Here is a 20,440-nt window from a genome sequence, read left to right as displayed (position 1 = left end):
TTGTTGTCCAGGCCCAGAGCAGTGAGAGTTTAACCGGCAGCCTTGGCAGTGGGAGTGGAGAGGAAGAAATAGCTTCAAAGTGTATCAAGGAGATAATTTGACCGCCAGCACATGGTGACCAGCTGAACACGGGAGGATTAGGAGGAAGGAGGCAGTTAGGACAGCTCACTGTTCCCTCTCTTGGATGCCTGAGTGGATGATGGTGCCTTTCAGTGAGGCAGGGAATGAAGGAGAATGACCCTCGGAGAGGAAGGCACGAGATGGTGAGTTCGGTTTTGTGAAGGTTGAATATAAAGTACATGTAAGTTATACAAATGGAGATAGGAGATGTCCAAAAAGCACTTAGATATATAATTCAGGAGAAAGACCTGTGTAAGGACAGAGATTTGTTAGAGCCATGGGAATAAATGTTACCATGATGACATACAGAGAAGCCAAAGAAAGTAGAACAAAACCATGGAAAAACAATAATACTTATGATGATGAGAAAGGACTGAAGGTTATAATTCAGAGTTCATAGTCAAACGTGTTATAAGGATTTTCAAAGTCTAATAGGATCCAAGGGCTTCAAAGCCAAAATACGTTGGATTAAATTTGAATGGGAGGAAAGAAGTGTCGATACCAAGTTTAAACTACTGTTTCTAGAAACTGTGCTGGGAATTTGTTGGTTTGGGTTTGGTTTGAATTTTTTTTTAATTATGATAAAATCCACATAATATTTACTGTCTTAACCATGTTTGCTTTTTAGTTTGTTACTACTTTTTGTCCTCACTTTATTGAGGTATAATTGACAAATAAAATTGTAAGATAGTTGAAAAGTATGTGGTAAAATAAAATCAAGTATGTGGTGATTTGACATACATATATACTATGAAAAGATCCCCCCCTCAAGTTAATTATCACATTCATTGCCTAACATATTTACTCTTTTGGTGTATGTGAGAACAATTAAGTTCTACTCTCTTAGCAGATTTAAATTATACAATAGAGTGTTACAGCTATACCTATAGTCACCATGTTATGTTAGAACCTTAGACTGTCTTCATTTTATAACTGAAAGTCTGTACTCTTTACTATCCTCTTCTTATTTCCCCACCCTCTCAGCCTTTGGCAACCACTTCCCCACTCTCTTGTTTCTATGATCTTTTATTTTCTTTTTTTTCATATTTCACTTAAAAGTGATACCATCTAGTATTTGTGTTTCTCTCTGTGGCTTATTTCATGTAGCGTAATATCCTGCAGGTTCATTCATGTTATTGCAAACGACGGGCTGAATAATATTTCATTGTATCTATTTACCACATTTTCTTAATCCATCCCTCTGTCCATGGACACTTAAGTCGTTTCTATAACCTTGGCTATTGTGAATAAGACTGCAGTGAATGTGGAAGTATAGCTGTCTCTTTGAAATAATGATTTTGTTTCCTTCGGATATATACCCAGATTTGATATTGCTGGATCACCAGGTAGTTCTATTTTTAATTTCTTGAGGAACTACCATACTGTTTTCCATAGTCCATGTTCACTGTTTTAAATGTACAGTTCAGTAGTGTTAGGTTTATTCACATTGTTTTGCATCCAGTCTCCGTAACTTTTTCATCTTGCAAAACTGAAACTCTATACCCCTTAAACGCCAGCTTTCCATTTTTCCCTCCTCCCAAGGCCCTGGTAGCTCAGCTAGTAAAGAATCTACCTGCAGTGCAGAAGACCATGGTTCGATCCCTGGGTTGGGAAGTTCCCCTGGAAAAGGGATAGGCTACCCACTCCAATGGGCTTCCCTGGTGGCTCAGACGATAAAGCATCTACCTGTAACACGGGAGACCCAGGTTCGCTCCCTGGGTTGGGAAGATCCCCTGGAGAAGGAAATGACAATCCACTCCAGTATTCCTGCCTGGAGAATTCCGGGGATTGAGGAGCCTGTTAGGCTACAGTCCACAGGGATGCAAAGAGTTGGACACGACTGAGCGACTTCACTTCACCCACTCCAATATTCTTGGGCTTCCCTGCTGGCTCAGACAGTAAAGAATCCGCGTACAACGAGAGAGACCTGGGTTTGATCTCTGGGTTGGGAAGATCCCCTGGAGAAGGGAATGGCAACCCATGCCCAGTATTCTTGCCTGGAGAATTCCATGAACAGAGGAGCCTGGTGGGCTACAGACCATGGGGTCACAAAGAGTCTGACGCAGCTGAGCTACTTTCACTTTCAAAGCCCCTAGCAACCACCTTTTCTACCTTCTGTTTCTGTGAGTTTGACTACAAAAGATCTCACGTAAGTGGAATAGCACAGTATAGTTACACTTGAACCACATGGATTTGAACTGCATGGGTTGACTTATGGTGGACTCTTTTCACTAAATACAGACTACAGTATTATATGACTTGCAGTTGGTTGAATCTGTGGATTAAGGACTATGGATACAGACAGCTGACTGTAAAGTTATACCCAGATTTTGTACTGGGGAGGGGATCACTGCCCTTAACCCCCGTGTTGCTCAAGGATCAGCTGTGTTTGTCTTTTTGTGACTGGCTTATTTCACTTAGCATAATATCTTGAAGGTTCATCCATGTTGTAGAATATGTCAGAATCTCCTTCCTTTTTAAGGCTGAATAATATTCCATTGTATGTATATAACACATTTTGTTTATCCATTCATCCATCCACCCACTCTTGGATTCTTGGGCTGCCTCCACCTTTTGGCAGGGAAATTGATTTAAACTCAACTAACCCAGGTTGGGCATGCACGCTTCCTTAGATTCTATTTTGAAAGATAATGGCAGCCACAGAAAATTTTGATGTAGGTGAGTATGAACTACTGCCACACAACCTCTTTACTATGTTATAATGAAAATGATTTCTACTATATACATAGGCATTTATTCAGCACATATTTATTTATAAGCAGTCATAAAACATTTCATATAATCAGTCTGTACCAGGTGGCTCAGTGATAAAGTAATCCTTCTGCCAAGCTGGAGACACAGGTTCAATCCCTGGCCTAGGAAGATACCCAAGAGGAGGAAAGGGCAACCCACTCCAGTATTCTTGCCTGGAGAATCCCATAGACAGCAGAGCCTAGTGGGCTGCAGTCCATGGGGTTGCCAAAGAGTTGGACACAACTTACAGACTAAACAGTAATAACAACAAACCCATTTAAGTTCTAACTCTGGCCTTTTAGTTGCTCAGTGAACTTTCATGAAAGATTTCAGAGGCAGGCTCCTGTTACCCTTATAATTAGCCTCGAGCAACTAGAAATTCTGAACCTGATTCTCAAAATGTTGTCTCTTTGATAAGCAGCAGCATTAGTATCACCTGGAGACTTGCTACAAATGTAAAACTGCAGCCCCACCTAAAACCTAATGATTCAGAAACTCTAAGAGTGCAGTCCAGCTGCCTGTTCTAACAAGATCTCCAGGTGAGCTGAAGCTCCCTAAAGGTTGAGAACTTAGCTCTAGGTACCTATCTAGACAAAGGTATGACTTCTACTGGTTCTTATAACATTCCCTCTCTGTGAAAGAGTAGGAATATCTTATATTTTAGCCAATGCACATCTCTCAATTTCACCAGTGATAGCTCATTTCTAACTTCACATGCCCCAAGTTTCACCTGTAAAACCCTAATTTGCTAATTAACGATATCTCAGAGATGGATCGATCTTTATCATACAGATAACAGAAGCCCTTACAGCCTCTGGAACATGGGCTTCCTTGCTCCCTCATTAGAACGCTAGTCAAGAGCCTGTGCGTTCCTGACTGGGGTATTGGAGGCGCCTGGACCATAAACAGGCCCACACAGCACACTGTGTGCTGCATGTAAAATACATTATAACATAAGGGAAGGCAGGAGTGGAGAGGGTTCGTGTGTGTGTGTGTGTGTGTGTTTGTGTGTGAAACGAGAGAGAAAGAAATTGAGAGTGATGAGCACTGTTAATGTCTGAGAGAAAGAAGTCAGGAGAGAGAAAGAATGAGAGGTTGATGATACGGTGAGAATGCAGAGAATGGTGAAGTTGCTTTAAAATAGCTGATGTAGGGAATGGGCAAGGGTGCTGACTAGAGACTCAAGAGAATTTTCAGGAATTAAGAACCCAACTATTGTGCTTCTTCCTAAGTAAGGAGAAATTGATAATTGTGTGAAATACATTTTTAGAATGTGGATCTTAGAAAATCATCTGAAACCTAGTGCTATACATCTGTTCATTGTTACCACCTCTTGTGGTACAGTTTCCATAGTTCATGAAGTTATTGTCAGCACAAATGGGTTTCATCAAATTTAGCTGAAGAGTGCCATCTTCTGGTACCATGAGGTATGTGCAAGCAAAAGGGGTGAATAGTAAAATCCTCATAGTTAAATAAAGCCTTTGATGTTTTCTGCTCAGTATTGTAAAGTTGAACATTCTCTGTAGTCTCTGTGTCTTTTTAGTTAGAAGATCAGATTACTGACAGTGATTATAGTTTGTGTGTATGGCTGAGCCTGAAAACAAGACAAAACGAAAAACAAAACAATATGTGGCCGACCATCCTTTTCATAAAAGCATGTGGGAAATTTGCTTTTAGTTTGTGATGGAAGCCACAAGTTGAAGAGCCTGTTCTTTGTGACTACTTCTTTGATGCAGGCTTGGCTTGGCGCCTTTGCTTAAAACAAGAATCTGATTCTTGTAGCTGAATGCCCGCTGAATGTCTTCACTGTTTCACAGTTTACTAATAAGATACTGGTTTGTTCCTTTTTTTTTTTCTTTAGTGTTTTAAACATTATGGGAAAGCATTCATTTTATCCTCAATGAGGTTTTAAAATCAAAAGCTCTATGTTTTTATGCTGGTTATTTAATAAGCATTTATTAGACACTTAAGCAATTCCAAACTGTGCTATGTGCTAGAGGGAAAGGGAAGTTCAGAGATGGCAAGGACCACATCTGTGTTCACATTGTATTAGGGAAGATAATGTGAACGTAAATGAAGTTAGATTTGGGAATGCAGGGAGAGAAAGAACAAGAATATAAGCTCAGGAAGGAAATAATACAGCCTTGGGATTGTTCAATGGAAGACAGGTGTGGTAGAAAGAACCACTTTAAATCTTGACCTGGGGTAGAGTTGCAGATAAAGTGTGCCTCAGAATGCAGGAGCCAAAGATTAGTTAAAGCAGGTAGCTATCCTTGTCCTACTCTAGGAGTTGTTCATAACAGAGTGCCCTATTTCTAGATAAAAAAACCAGAATACTCTTAATCTATTCATCTATCCAGTAAGAACTTTTTATATGCATTTGATTATATGCAAAGTTCCAAGGAAACAAATATGAAAGTTGTGTCCTCGCTTTGAGTTGCTGTGTAAAAGGAATGAGCACTTAGCAGGAGCACTGGGGATGGGCATGCGACCCCATCACTATTAAACATGCTCTAAATGTTGCCCTCCAAGATAAGTAATCCTGGTTCTTTTACTTGGGTGGTTAAAAGCACAGGCTCTGGAGGCAGACTGTCTGGGTTTGGACCAGCCCCACCACTAATGTGCTCTGCAAGTTTCTTTTTTTCCTTTTGTAATTTTCTAAAAATGTATATATTCAAACAAAATCATCAATTTTTTGGTATAAAATCTGTAATAGTCTCTGTTTTTAATGTCTGCAGAATATGTGGTGATATCCCCTCTTTCATGCCTGGTATTTTTTTATGCCTTCTTTTTCTTCATCAGATTTGTTTCTGCAAGTTTCTTAACCTTCTTGTGACCTCTCTTGCTTCAGTTTCTTTACCAGTAAAATGGAAATAATGATAATACCTCTTTCATAGGGTGGTTGTGAGGATCGAAGAGAAATATAACATGAAAAGTTCTTAGAACAACGTTGACCTATAGAAAACAATACAACAAACACCTGTGTACTTCCTACCTAGATAGCAGACCTTTGCCATAGTTGCTTAATTTGTATAGATTTTAAAAATAATTTTATTTAACTATGTATGGCTGTGCTGGGTCTTCGCTGCTGCGTGGGCTTTTCTCTAGTTGTGGCGGGGGGCTGCTCGATGCAGTGGCTTCTCTTGTTGCGGAGCACGGGCTCTAGGGCCCTCGGGCTCAGTAGTTCCAACTCCCGGGGCCTAGAGCACAGCCTCAACTGCTGTGGTGCGTGGGCTTAGTTGTTCTACAGCATGTGGGATCTTCCTGGACCAGGGATGGAACCCATGTCTCCCGCATTGGCAGGTGGATTCTTTACCACTGAGCCATCAGGGAAGCCCTATTTTTTAGAGATCTTTAGAATTTTATTTATTCATTTGTTTTTGGTTGTGCTGTGTCTTTGTTGCAGTGTGCAGGCTTCTAATTGCGATTGGCTTATCTTGTTATGGCAGGCCCAGTTGCCGCTCAGACAGTAAAGAATCTGCCCGCAGTGTGGGAGACCTGGGTTCAATCCCTGGGTTGAGAAGATCCCCTGGAGAAGAGAATGGCAGCCCACTCCAGTATTCTTGCCTGGAGAATCTCATGGACAGGGGAGCCTGGTGGGCTATAGTCCGTGGGGTTGCAAAGAGTTGGACACAACTGAGTAATTAACTTTCTCTTGTGGAGCACAGGCTCTAGAGTGCAAGGGCTTCAGTAGTTGGGCATTTAGAGATAAGCTTTATAGTCTCTGCGATCTAAAATCCTTAGAAACCTTAAACTATACCTGCAAAATCACTACAGATGGTGACTGCAGCCATGAAATTAAAAGACGCTTACGCCTTGGAAGGAAAGTTATGACCAACCTAGATAGCATATTCAAAAGCAGAGACATTACTTTGCCAACAAAGGTTCGTCTAGTCAAGGCTATGATTTTTCCTGTGGTCATGTATGGATGTGAGAGTTGGACTGTGAAGAAGGCTGAGCACCGAAGAATTGATGCTTGGAACTGTGGTGTTGGAGAAGACTCTTGAGAGTCCCTTGGACTGCAAGGAGATCCAACCAGTCCATTCTAAGGAGATCAGCCCTGGGATTTCTTTGGAAGGAATGATGCTGAGGCTGAAACTCCAGTACTTTGGGCCGCCTCATGCGAAGAGTTGACTCATTGGAAAAGACTCTGATTCTGGGAGGGATTGGGGGCAGGAGGAGAAGGGGACGACAGAGGATGAGATGGCTGGATGGCATCACTGACTCGATGGACGTGAGTCTGAGTGAACTCCGGGAGTTGGTGATGGACAGGGAGGCCTGGTGTGCTGCGATTCATGGGGTCGAAAAGAGTCGGACACGACTGAGCGACTGATCAAATCTGATACCTGCAGAAGGTTTCACTCCTGAGTCTTACCCAAGAACTCCCACCACCTTTCCCTCAGTGAAAAAAACATGCCAATGAAATTCCTGGCCATCTGATACCAAACAGATGGTTCTGCATTTCCTCAAAATCGCCAGAGGTTGACCTGGATGAGAAAGTATTGAGCATCTCCCCATGGAGTTCCCCACAGACTGCTTCTCCTATGAAGATGAAACCTAATATTCTTGGTTACAACCTGGTCTAAAGGAGAAAGGAGGCATGGTGAAGGGCTCACCCAAGAGCTTCTGCTAGTGATAGCTGAAGAGCAACAGATTCTAGGTGTTTGTATTCAACTCTACATGTGAGCAGGACTCTCATCTCTATTAGGGCTATCCTTATTCTCAGAGCAAATAGGTCTGCTGAGCCTGTGCTAGCCTTTCCAAGTATTGAGTAATTACCAAAACCCACTATGCTTTGGCTGTTTCTTTGGGATCATGAAAAATTTATGCCCCCAGGGACTTCCCTGGGGGTCCAGTGGTTAAGAGTTCTCATGCTTCCAATGCAGGGGGCACAGGTCCAGTCCCTGGTTGGGAACTAGACCGTACATGCTGAGCAGCATGGTAAAAAAAAAAATTATGTCTCCAGAATGAAAGGTTCAAGAAATTATCCTCAGCCACAATCCCATACAACAGGAAACCCAGTCACTGCAAACCTCTAATAGGTTGCCTTATCCCAAGAGCTAGAAGTGGGCAAGACTGAGACTAAGAGAACCAGACAGACAGGAGAAATTCTGGGAATGAGCAAACAAAAGGTAATTGCAGAAACCAGGAAAGAGCAAGAAGGTCTAAAGTAGGCATTAGGAGATAAAGATCAGAGGAATTCTCTCAGTTACAGGAACATACTTCCCTGGTGACTCAGACGGTAAAGCATCTGCCTCCAATGTGGGAGACTATGGTTTGATTCCTGGGTTGGGAAGATCCCCTGGAGAAGGAAATGGCAATCCACTCCAGCACTCTTGCCTGGAAAATCCCACGGACAGAGGAGCCTAATAGGCTACAGTCCATGGGGTCGCAAAGAGTTGGACACGACTGAGCGACTTCACTTTCAGCCATAGTCTTTTCTTTATTTTATATTGGTTAATGCATTCTTTCTGCATTCTTTAGATTTTTTAATTCATTTGTTCTGTGTTGTTTATTAATGTAATTAAGACTGCATAGAGCTTTGCCACGGAGAAGGCGATGGCACCCCACTCCAGTACTCTTGCCTGGAAAGTCCCAGGGACGGGGGAGCCTGGTGGGCTGCTGTCTATGGAGTCCCACAGAGTCGGACACGACTAAAGTGACTTAGCAGCAGCAGCTGCAACAGAGTTTTGCCAAGAGAATGCACTGGTCGTAGCAAACACTCTCTTCCAACAACACAAGAGAAGACTCTACACATGGATATCACGAGATGTTCAGTACCAAAATCAGATTGATTATATTCTTTGCAGCTGAAGATGGAGAAGCTCTATACAGTCTGCAAAAACAAGACCGGGAACTGACTGTAACTCAGACCATGAACTCCTTATTGCCAAATTCAGACATAAATTGAAGAAAGTAGGGAAAACCACTAGACCATTTGACCTAAATCAAATCACTTATGATTATATAATACAAGTGACAAATAGATTCAAGGGATTAGATTTGATAGACAGAGTGCCTGAAGAACTATGGACGGAGGTTCATGACATTGTACAGGAGGCAGTGATCAAGACCATTCCCGAGAGAAAGAAAAGCAAAAAGGCAAAATGGTTGTCTGAGGAGGCCTTACAAATACTATGAAAAAAAGAGAAGCAGAAGGCAAAGGAGAAAAGGAAATATATACCCATTTGAATACAGAGTTCCAAAGTATTGCAAGGAGAGATAAGAAAGCCTTCCTCAGTGATCAGTGCAAAGACATAAAGGACAACAATGGAAATGAGGAAGACTAGAGCTCTCTTCAAGAAAATTAGATACCAAGGGAACTCTTGCAAAGATGGGCACAATAAAGGACAGAAATGATAATGGACCTAACAGAAGCAGAAGATATTAAGAAGAGGTGACAAGAATACACAGAGGAACTGTACAAAAAAGATCTTCACGACCCAGATAATCACAGTGGTGTGATTGTATCCACGATGGTGGAATATCACTACAAACAAAGCTAGTGGAGGTGATGGAATTCCAGTTGAGCTATTTCAAATCCTAAAAGATGATGCTGTTAAAGGGCTGCACTCAATATGCCAGCACATTTGGAAAACTCAGCAGTGGCCACAGGACTGGAAAAGGTCAGTTTTCATTCCAATCCCTAAGAAAGGCAATGCCAAAGAGTGCTCAAACTACCACACAATTGCACTCATCTCACACGCTAGCAAAGTAATGCTCAAATTCTCCACGTCAGGCTCCAACAGTATGTGAACCATGAACTTCCAGAGGTTCAAGCTGCATTTAGAAAAGGCAGAGGAACCAGAGATCAAATTGCCAACATCTGATGGATCATTGAAAAAGCAAGAGAGTTCCAGAAAAACATCTATTTCTGCTTTATTGACTATGCCAAAGCCTTTGACTGTGTGGATCACAACAAACTGTGGAAAATTCTTCAATACCAGACTACCTGACCTGCCTCCTGAGAAATCTGTGTGCAGGTCAAGAAGCAACAGTTAGAACTGGACATGGAACAACAGACTGGTTCCAAATTGGGAAAGGAGTATGTCAAGGCTGTATATTGTCACCCTGCTTATTTAAGTTATATACAGGGTACATCATGATAAATGCCGGGCTGGAAGAAGCACAAGCTGGAATCAAGATTGCCAGGAAAAATATCAATAACCTCAGATATGTGAATGACCACACTTAAGGCAGAAAGCAAAGAACTAACGAGTCTCTTGATGAAAGTGAAAGAGGAGAGTGAAAAGTTTCTCAACATTCAGAAAACTAAGATCATGGCATCTGGTCCCATCACTTCATGGCAAATAGATGGGGAAACAATGGAAACAGTGGCAGACTTTATTTTGGGGGGCTCCAAAATCACTGTAGATGATTACTGCAGCCATGAAATTAAAAGACACTTGCTCCTTGGAAGAAAATCTATGACCAACCTAGACAGCATATTAAAAAGCAAAGACATTACTTTGCCAACAAAGGTCCATCTAGTCATGGCTATGGTTTTTCCAGTGTTCATGTATGGATGTGAGAGTTGGACTATAAAGAAAGCTGAGTGCCGAAGAATTGATGCTTTTGAATTGTGGTGTTGGAGAAGACTCTTGAGAGTCCCTTGGACTGCAAGGAGATCCAACCAGTCCACCCTAAAGGAAATCAGTCCTGAATATTCATTGGGAGGACTGATGTTGAAGCTGAAACTCCAATACTTTGGCCACCTGATGTGAAGAACTGACTCATTTGAAAATGCCCTGATACTTGGAAAGATTGAAGGCAGGAGGAGAAGGGGACGACAGAGGATGAGATGGTTGGACGGCATCACCGACTCAATGGACATGAGTTTTTGTAAACACTGGGAGTTGATGATGGACAGGGAGGCCTGGCGGCTGCAGTCCATGAGATTGCAAAGAGTCAGACATGACTGAGTGACTGAACTGATTGAACTGAAGACTGCATTCTTCTCTGAATCATTTTTTCAATTTTATCATTGGTTTTAGCTATAGTTTCTGATATTTTTAAAAATGCATTATTATGATTTCCCAGATGCTTAAAATTTCAATTTAGGCTTTCTCTTTGACTCAAGAATTAAAAGAATATTTCAAATTTTCCAGGTAGATTTTTTTGTTAATTTCAAATTTCTTATCATATTGTGACGGGAGAATACTGCTTTCTGCTGTGTCTATTTAGTGGAATGTGTAGAGCTTTTGATCTAATTCGTAGATGTTCCATGGGCATTTGAAAAAGTCTGTTCTCAGGGCAATTAGATGCACCTAGATTATTGAGTTCTTTTGTGTCTTTTTTTGTAAACTTTTTCCATCTGTCATGGACAGATAAGAAAAGTGAAATAGGGACTTCTAATGGTTTTCTCTTTATTTCTTTTTCTATTTCTTATAGATTTCATGTAATTAATTTTAACGTTACTTGGTTTACTTTATAGAAATTCAGGAAGGGGGAGGACTGTGAGGGAGAGGATATATGTATACGTATAGCTGATTCACTTCACTGCACAGCAGAGACTAACAACATAGTAAATCAGTTGTATACTCCAATTAAAGTATTTACACTCCAGTTAAAGTATTAGTATTGTAATATCATCGTGGATTATATGTTTTAACATTCTAAAGTTTCTAACATTTTCTTTTTTGCTTTATTTAACGCTCCCTCACGTAAAGAGGGGGATTCAACCTTATCTGGTATAAGATTGTAGCTTAACTTTTTTCTTTGTGTTTGGCTGGTATACCTATATCGTCTTTTATTTTTCAACTTTTTTGATATTGTCTATTTTCTAAAGATACTTTTCTTGCAATAGGTAAGCTTATCCCATTGACCTTTATAGGTATGTCTTAGTTCTGTAACACATTTTATGACCTACTTTTTGTTTTTAAGGATTGGTTTGTATCTTTCTCCAGAGGGTATATATTTGTTTTATGCTTTTGTTCCTTTTGATAATTTAGGAAGGTTTGTATTCTGATTTTAGCTCTTCTATTGGTTAGCCTTATACTATAACTTTTAAAAATATATTTTATTCTCTATTGCTTTAGGCCACATCTATTTATTCCCCACTACAAGCAGTGACAAAATTATTATACCTCTATCCATCCCATCTCCTTTACTCTACCTCATTTTAATGAATACATTATTATTATTAGTTCTTCAAATTATCATCTCTATACTTTTGAATATACTCTGTCTCTATTATTTGATTTATAAGAAATAAATAATGTCTTTTGACCTAGGATATTAAAGATAAGGAAATCAACATCCTTTTGCAACCTCTCATCTTCTTACATCTCCCCTTCTTGGTTTTGTTAATTCTATTACTTTTACTGGTATAGTTTATAATATTAACATTCTGAACAATATAGAGTAGTGATTAAGAGAATGAGCTCTGGAACCAGACTGCTTAGGTTGAAATCTTGGCTTTTATGATTTTGTAGCTTGAGTATAGCAATAGGTTCTACCTCACAGGGCTGTTGTCATAAAAAAAATGTGGCACTGGAACAGTGCCTGATACATGGTAAGCATCTAGTAACTACGCAATACTGTTTTAACAGTTATTATGAAATAGATTTTCAGGGTTGTTTTCATCCCAGTCCTACATCTCAACTGGCTTCCATGCGCAGTTTCTGTGTTCATCTCTTGGTTGCCTCAAATTCATTCTCTAATAGTTCTTCAAGAGATGCTAATGGGAATTATATCTTCTGATCCTTAACATATTCAAAAACATTTGATGCCTTTTACTTGAAAGAAAGTTTGGCTATGGAAAATAAGAAGAGTTATTATTGAGCACTTATTAAAATCACAGGTGATCCATCCTCATTAAATGATTATAGCTCATAATAGTGCTATAAGTCAAGCAGTATTTACATCTCCTTTTACAGAAGAGAAAATTAGGACACAAGCAGGTCACACTTCTTTCTCAAACTTTGCTGGCACTGCACTACCTTTGAAGATGGCTGTTGAGAAATCCGAGTCCAATCTGATTTATTTTCCCTTAAAAATGTCTTGATCTTTTGCCTGCTTGCTCAAAGGATTATTTATTTTTCAAGTCCAGTAAAATTCAATGGGATATGTCACAGGGATCATTCTGTGTCCATTTCCTTGGGACACTGTGAGTCCTTTCAATCTGTACATTAAAGACTTCTTTCACGTATATGAAGTTCTGTTGAATTCTACCTTGATTATTTTTTTCTTTTCCATGTATTCTGTTCTTCCATATATGGATATGCTGGATATCCTTTGTCTTCTATATCTATAATTTTATCTCAAATTCTTTTAGTTCTTTTTAAATTTCTATCTTATTTTGCTCACTTTTCTCAACCTAGCCCTCATAAGTCTTCCTGTGTTGTTGTTTTTGTCTTCCTACGCTTTTACCCATTCACACTATGTCTTTAACTTCTGTGATTTTTTTTTTCCTTTTCTTCCTTTCTGAGTCCTGTTTGCTTCATTTAAATTCAGTTCTTTTGTCTCATCATTATGTCTCCTGCTTTGAAGTCTTAAACTATTTCATTAAGTCTTTTGAATTGATAGCAGTATGTTTGCTGTGCTTCACGGCAATATTCTTCTGGAAAAAAATTTTTGTTTGAGATGTCCTCTTCCTATTCCTTTCTTCCTTTTCCTCATAGATTTGCTGTATAGATCTCCAGCTTGTTTTGAGTATTACTCATTAACTGAATGAAAGGAGTTCTTCAACCCGCTATTTGCAGGAAGCAACTGGGGCAGTGAAATGAGCGAGTGGTGAAATTCCTGTGGCCCAGAATTTGTGTGTATGTGTGCGCGTGAAGAGAAAAAGAAAAGATGAGACAGAGAGACAGAGATACACAGATTGCTTTAGCCTATCTCTCTCCTCAGCAACTACAGAGTTGCTCATAATATAGTCTCTCCCAACCCTTATTTTATTTACAGATTGCCTCCAACATAGATAAGATTTTTAAGGATTTTATTAATCAGTGCTGCCTTGCCCTGGTGGCTCAGTGGTAAAGAATTTGCCTGCCAATGCAGGAGACGTGGGTTTGATCCCTGGGTCAGGAAGATCCCCTGGAGAAGGAAATGGCAACCCACTCCAGTATTCTTGCCTGGGAAATTCCATGGGCAGAGGAGCCTGGAAGGCTGCTGCTGCTGCTGCTAAGTCACTTCAGTCATGTCCAACTCTGTGTGACCCCATAGACGGTAGCCCATCAGGCTCCCCCATCCCTGGGATTCTCAAGGCAAGAACACTGGAGTGGGTTGCCATTTCCTTCTCCAATGCATGAAAGTGAAAGTGAAAGGGAAGTCGCTCAGTCGTGTCCGACCCTCAGCGACCCCATGGACTGCAGCCTTCCAGGCTCCTCCGTCCATGGGATTTTCCAGGCAGGCTGCAGGGTTGCAAAGAGTAGGACATGACTGAGCACACACACACACTGCCTTGCCCTGCTACTTCATGATGCCAAATAGAGTCCTGGGAAGTTCTCACAGCTTGTGCCCCCTAAACTTTCATTGCAAACCAGAGAGATGGGTCTGTCCCTCAGGTATACCACGTAGTCAGTGCTCTCCCAGCTTTGAGAAGTGAGGTCACAGCAGGTATTTCATCTCAGCATCCTTCTGTACTCTGCTGTAATTTTTACTGTATTTGGCAGGTCATCCTCATTTATTGTGCCTTAGGGTTACATTCGGAGAAGGCAGTGGCACCCCACTCCAGTACTCTTGCCTGGAAAGTCCCAGGGACAGAGGAGCCTGGTGGGCTGCAGTCCATGGGGTCTCGAAGAGTTGGACACAACTGAGCGACTTCCCTTTCACTTTTCACTTTCATGCATTGGAGAAGGAAATGGCAACCCACTCCAGTGTTCTTGCCTGGAGAATCCCAGGGACGGTGGAGCCTGGTGGGCTGCCATCTATGGGGTCGCACAGAGTCGGACACAACTGAAGCGACTTAGCAGCAGCAGGGTTACATTGGCATCTTATCTTATCAAAGGATTTGGTTTCTTTTTTTTTTGGTCGCAACACATGGCTTGTAGAGTCAGTTCTTTGACCAGGGATTGAACCCAGGCCTTTGACAGTGAGAGCAGAGTCCTAACCACTGGATGACCAGGGAATTCCCATCTTTTTTTTTTTTCCTTGTCTTGGGGCAATATCAAGGAGACAGACAAGATGACAGAAGTGCCTTGTTATTTTAAAAATATTTTGGTATTTTAAACTTATTTTTAATTCATTTTAAAATAGAGCCATTTTAAAAAATAGACTGCCCATCTTCTCATAAGCAGTAGATACCATACTACCTCAGGCCATGCTAAGTGGGAAAAAATGACTTCAAAGTTCTGTGCATGCCCTAGTCACAATAAGATCTCTCATAGTTATATAACTAGTAAGGAGCAGAGCTTGGATTCAAATCCAAGTCTGTCCATATCCAAAGCCTGAATTATTTTTATCATAGAACTTTCTCTTAAAGAATGTAAATATTTCTTTATGGTATCTTTAATATGTTTCTTCTTTTTTAATTTTAATTTTATTGGCATACAGTTGGTTTACAATATTGTGTTAGTTTCAAGTGTACAGCAGAGTGATTCAGTTCCACATATACATATATTCATTCTTTTAGTTCTTTTCTCTTAGAGGGTATCACAGAATACTGAATAGAGTTCACTGTGCTATATAGTATTCCTTGTTGATTATCTATCTTATATATAGTAGTGTGTGTATGTTCAGTTCATCATTCTGATTTATCCCTCCCTCTCATTTCCCGTTTGGTAACCATAAGTTTGTTTTTGATACCTGTAAGACTGTTTCTGTTTTGTAAATAAGTTCAGTTGTATCATTTCTTTTTGATTCCACATGTAAATGATACCATATAGTATTTGTCTTTCTCTGACTTAATGCACTTAGTATGATAGTCTCTAGGTCCATCCATGTTGCTGCAAATGGTATTATTTCATTGTTTTTATGGCTGAGTAATACTCCACTGTATGTGTGCCACGTCTGCTTTATCCTTTCCTTTGTCAATAGACATTTAGGTTGTTTTCATGTCTCGGCTGCTGTGAATAGTGCTGTGGTGAACACTGGGGTGTATGTATCTTCTTGGATTATGGTTTTCTCCTGATATCTGCCCAGGAGTGGGATTGCTGGATCATATGGTAGCTCTATGTCAGTTTTTTAAAGAACCTCCATACTGTTCTCTATTGTGATTATACCAGTTTACATTCCCACCAACAGTGTGGGAGGGTTTCCTTTCCTCCACACTCTTTCCAGTATTTATTGTTTGTTACTTTTGGATGATGGCCATTCTCCATGGTGTGAGGTGATACCTCTTTGCAGTTTTGATTTGCATTTCTCTGATAATTAGTGATGTTGAGCATCTTTTCATGTACTTTCGGCCATCTCTCTGCCTTCTTTGAAGAAACGTCTATTGTGATCTTCTGCCCATTTTTTCTTTGGGTTGTTTTTATTTTGACATAAAGCTGCATGAGCTGTTTGTATATTTTGGAGATTAATCCTTTGTTGATTGCTTCATTTGCAAATATTTCAATGTGGTTCTCCTTGTGAACATTTTCCTATTAACTACTTTTTTATTTCCTGGTTTTTAGTGTGACAAATACAAGACCGGAGTTATTGATGGGCCTGCATGTAATAGCCTTTGTGTCACAGAAACTCTTTACTTTGGAAAATGCTTATCCACCAAGCCCAACAATCAGGTATGGACATTGTGAATTAACATTCCAGATTTATGGTGCTACCTGATTTTACCTTAAACTACTTATTAAAAGAACTGTTGAACTGGAACTTTAGGATATTTAAATAATTCAATTGTATAAGTGTTGACTCACTCATCCAACAGGTATTTATTAATCCCCTAGTCCAAGCATATTCCATACACTATTTTAGATGTTAGGAAAACAGGGGTGATTAAGACAGATAAGATGATTTCCCTATGGGTCTCACATTATCCCAGAGGGATAAGGAACATAAACAGTTGACAGATAAGTAAATAAGTAAAGTAATTACAGAATGTGGTGTTTTGTATAGGATATACACAAGGTGAGTTGATGAAATATACTCATTCCTTTTATAGAAATTTAAAGTAGGTTTCAAGTCTATAATACTAGCTATGCTTAAGAAGTTTTCTGAAATAAAGTCCAGTATTTGAGTATCTGCTGTTTGCTAAGTACTGCTTAAGGCATTGGGAGAGACCATGGGGAACAAGACAGACAAAACCTCTGGCCTCATATGCCTTATGTTTCATGTGAAAGAAGACAGGTGATAAAGAGTCAATAAAGAAATAAGGTCATTTCATGGATTCCCTGGTGGTACAGTAGATAAGAATCCGCCTGCCATTGCAGGGGACACAGGTTCAATCTCTGGTCCAGGAAGATTCCACATGCCACGGAGCAACGAAGCCCACGCGCCACAACAACTGAGCCCTTGAGCCTAAACTACTGAGCCCGCGTGCTGTAACTGCTGAAGCTTATGCACCTAGAGCCTGTGCTGTGCAACACAAGAGGCCATCAAAAGGAAAAGCCCATGCACCACAACTAAGAGTAGCCCCACTCACTGCAACTAGAGAAAGCCCATGCACGTCAGTGAGGACCCAGCACAACCAATAAATAAATAAAACAGAACATTAAAAAAAATAAGATCGTTCCAGACAGTGATAAGGGCTGTGAAGAAAATAAAATGAGGTCATGGCTTAGAGGGTAGTCTGTGAGGGAAGAGGGATCTACTGTAGGTAGGAAATTAGGGAAGGTCAGCCGAACGGGACCTCTTGGCTGAGACTTGAATGATGTGAAGGAATGAACTGTATGAAGATCATTGAGAGTACACTCCGGGCAAAACCAGTAGCAAGTGAAGGAGGTCATGAAACAGGAATGATGGTAATAGGTTCAAAAAACAGAGAGAAGACCAGCATAGATGGGATATAGAGACTGAGGCAGTAGGTGGTAAAGATCAGGTTGGAGAAGCAGGCCAGCTCATAAGAAGCCTAGCAGACAATGAAAAGGGCTTTGGACTTTAATCTGATTGAATTAGAGGGTTTGAAGCAGAGGAGAGAGTAATAGTATTACTAATTAATATGGTCATATTTGTTTTTTACAAATAAATAACAACAGTATAAGCAGCAGTAGACTGCCTGGGTTCACATGCTACCTTTGCCTCCATCGTATTCCCTTCAGCATACTGCTTCACTTCTCTCTGCTTCAGTTCATCTATCAGTGAAGTCAGGGTAATAATAGTATCTACTGCATAGGGTTGTTATAGGGAGTAAGATAATCAAGTAAACTAACAGATCATAGCATAACGTAAAGCACCATATATTGTTAGACTGTTAAATAGTTAGATAGTTAATAATGACTAATTCTGGGAATTAGGGAAATGGATGTTGAACTTTTCATGTTTCTGTGTAATTTGACTTTAAAAAAGACTATATTTATAGCTATAAACACATATTAAGAGATAAGATCTCAAATAAACAACTGAACTTTACATTGTAAGGAATTATAGAATAAACTAAATCTAAACCTTGCTGAAGGAAGGAAATAATACAGATTACAGTAGAGATCAAGGAAATAGAAAAACGATAAAATCAGTGAAAACAAAAGTTGATCATTTGAAAAGGTCAACAAATCTGACAAACTTTTAGTTAGATGGACTAAGAAACAATGAGAGAAGACTCAAATTATGAAAATCAGAAATGAAGCAGAGACATTACTGTCAGTTGTACATAGATAAAAAGGATTATGTGAGAATACAGTGAACAGTTGTACAGCAACAAGTTGGATAATCTAGATGAAATGGGCAGATTCTTCCTAGAAACACAAAACCTACTAAGAAATAGAAAATCTACATAGACTAACAGGGAGATCGAATCAGTAATCAAGCCCCCAACAAGAAAGGCCCTGGATGTATGGGTTTCTCTCATGAATTCTGCTGCTGCTAAGTCGCTTCAGTGTCTGACTCTGTGCGACCCCGTAGACGGCAGCCCATCAGGCTCCTCCGTCCCTGGGATTTTCCAGACAAGAGTACTGGAGTGGGGTACCATTGCCTTCTCCCTCATGAATTCTAATAAACATTTAGAAAACTAACACCAATCCTTCTTAACTTTTGATGGCTCAACAATGAAAATTGATCAATGTAATAATACATGACATTAACATAACAAAGGGGGAAAAGGAACACCACAATTAATGCAGAAAAAGCATTTGACAAAACTCAAGATAAAAACACTCAACAAACTAGGAATAAAAGGCAATTATTTCAACATAGTAAAAACCCTGTGTGAAAAACCTACAGCCAACATCATGCTCAGTGGTGAAAGACTGAAAACTTTTCCCCTAAGATCGAGAAAAAGGCAAGGATGCCTAGTTTCACCAATTCTATTCAATATAGTACTGGAAATTTTGGCAAGATCAGTTAAAGAGATAAAAGGCATATAAATTCGAAAGGAAAAAGTAAAATTATCTCTTGATAGGTGATATGATCTTATTTGTAGAAAAACCTAAAAATTTCACAAGATTATTAGAGCTAATAAATGAATTCAAAGTCCACCCACAAAAATCTGTTGCATTTCTATACAGTAACAATGAGGACAGATATATAGACTAAAGGAATATAATAGCCCAGGAATAAACCCTCACATATAGAGTCATATAATTTTTGACAAGGGTGCTAAGACCATTCAATAGGGAAAGAACTCTTTTTTAACAAATAGTACTGGGAAATCTGGATATACACATGCAAAAGAATGAAGTTGGACCCTTACCTAACACCACAGGCAAAATTCAAGTCAAAATAGACCAAAGATCTAAAGATAAAATTAAAACTATGAAACTCTTACATGAAAACATTAGGTAAAAGCTTTGTGACATTGGGTTTGGCAGTGATTTCTTCCACAGGCAACAAAAGAAAAAATAAATTGTACTTTATAAGAATTTTTAAACTTTGTGCATCAAAGATCTATATCAGTAGAGTAAAAAAGAAACAGAATGGGAGACAGTATTTGCAAATCATATATCTGATAGGGGATTAATATCCAGAATATATAGAGGGCTCCTAAAACTCCACAACAATAGCAACAAGAAACCCAGCTGTATTAAAAAAATCGGCAGGAACTTCCCTGGTCCAGTGGTTAAGAATCCTCCTTCATGCAGGGGACGTGGCTTTGATCCCTGTTCAGGGAACTAAGATCCCACAGGTCTCAGAGCAAATAAGCCCATGCGCCACAGCTAGAGAGCCATGTGCCAGAACTGAAGAAAGCCCACCCATGCACTGCTAGGAAGACCCATAGCAGCCAAAATTAAAAAAAAAAAATTCCATATATATGCGTTAGTATACTGTATTGGTGCTTTTCCTTCTGGCTTACTTCACTCTGTATAATAGGCTCCAGTTTCATCCACCTCATTAGAACTGATTCAAATGAATTCTTTTTAATGGCTGAGTAATACTCCATTGTGTATATGTACCATAGCTTTCTTATCCATTCATCTGCTGATGGACATCTAGGTTGCTTCCATGTCCTGTGGCAGATTCATTTTGATATTTGGCAAAACTAATACAATTATGTAAAGTTTAAAAATAAAATAAAATTAAATAAATAAATAAGAAAAAT

The 20,440-nt window shown here is 39.7% G+C and overlaps 1 protein-coding gene across 1 annotated transcript in view; it reads left to right on the top strand.

Annotated features, from left to right (window-relative positions):
- The window catches only part of DIPK1A (divergent protein kinase domain 1A), a 130,010-nt gene that overhangs the window by 104,700 nt on the left and 4,870 nt on the right, over nt 1–20,440 (top strand). The window contains exon 3 of the mRNA XM_086391212.1: nt 16,428–16,535. Within this exon, the coding sequence (XP_086247338.1) occupies nt 16,428–16,535 (108 nt within the window). The remainder of the gene's footprint in view (nt 1–16,427; nt 16,536–20,440) is intronic.

Source organism: Bos grunniens, chromosome 3 (assembly GCF_055505025.1).
Source record: "Bos grunniens cultivar Pamir isolate PY7600 chromosome 3, Bosgru_T2T1.0, whole genome shotgun sequence".
In the NCBI taxonomy this organism is placed as follows: Eukaryota; Metazoa; Chordata; class Mammalia; order Artiodactyla; family Bovidae; genus Bos; species Bos grunniens.
Note: the sequence above shows the minus strand (reverse complement) of the source record. Positions and strands in the feature narration are given on the sequence as shown.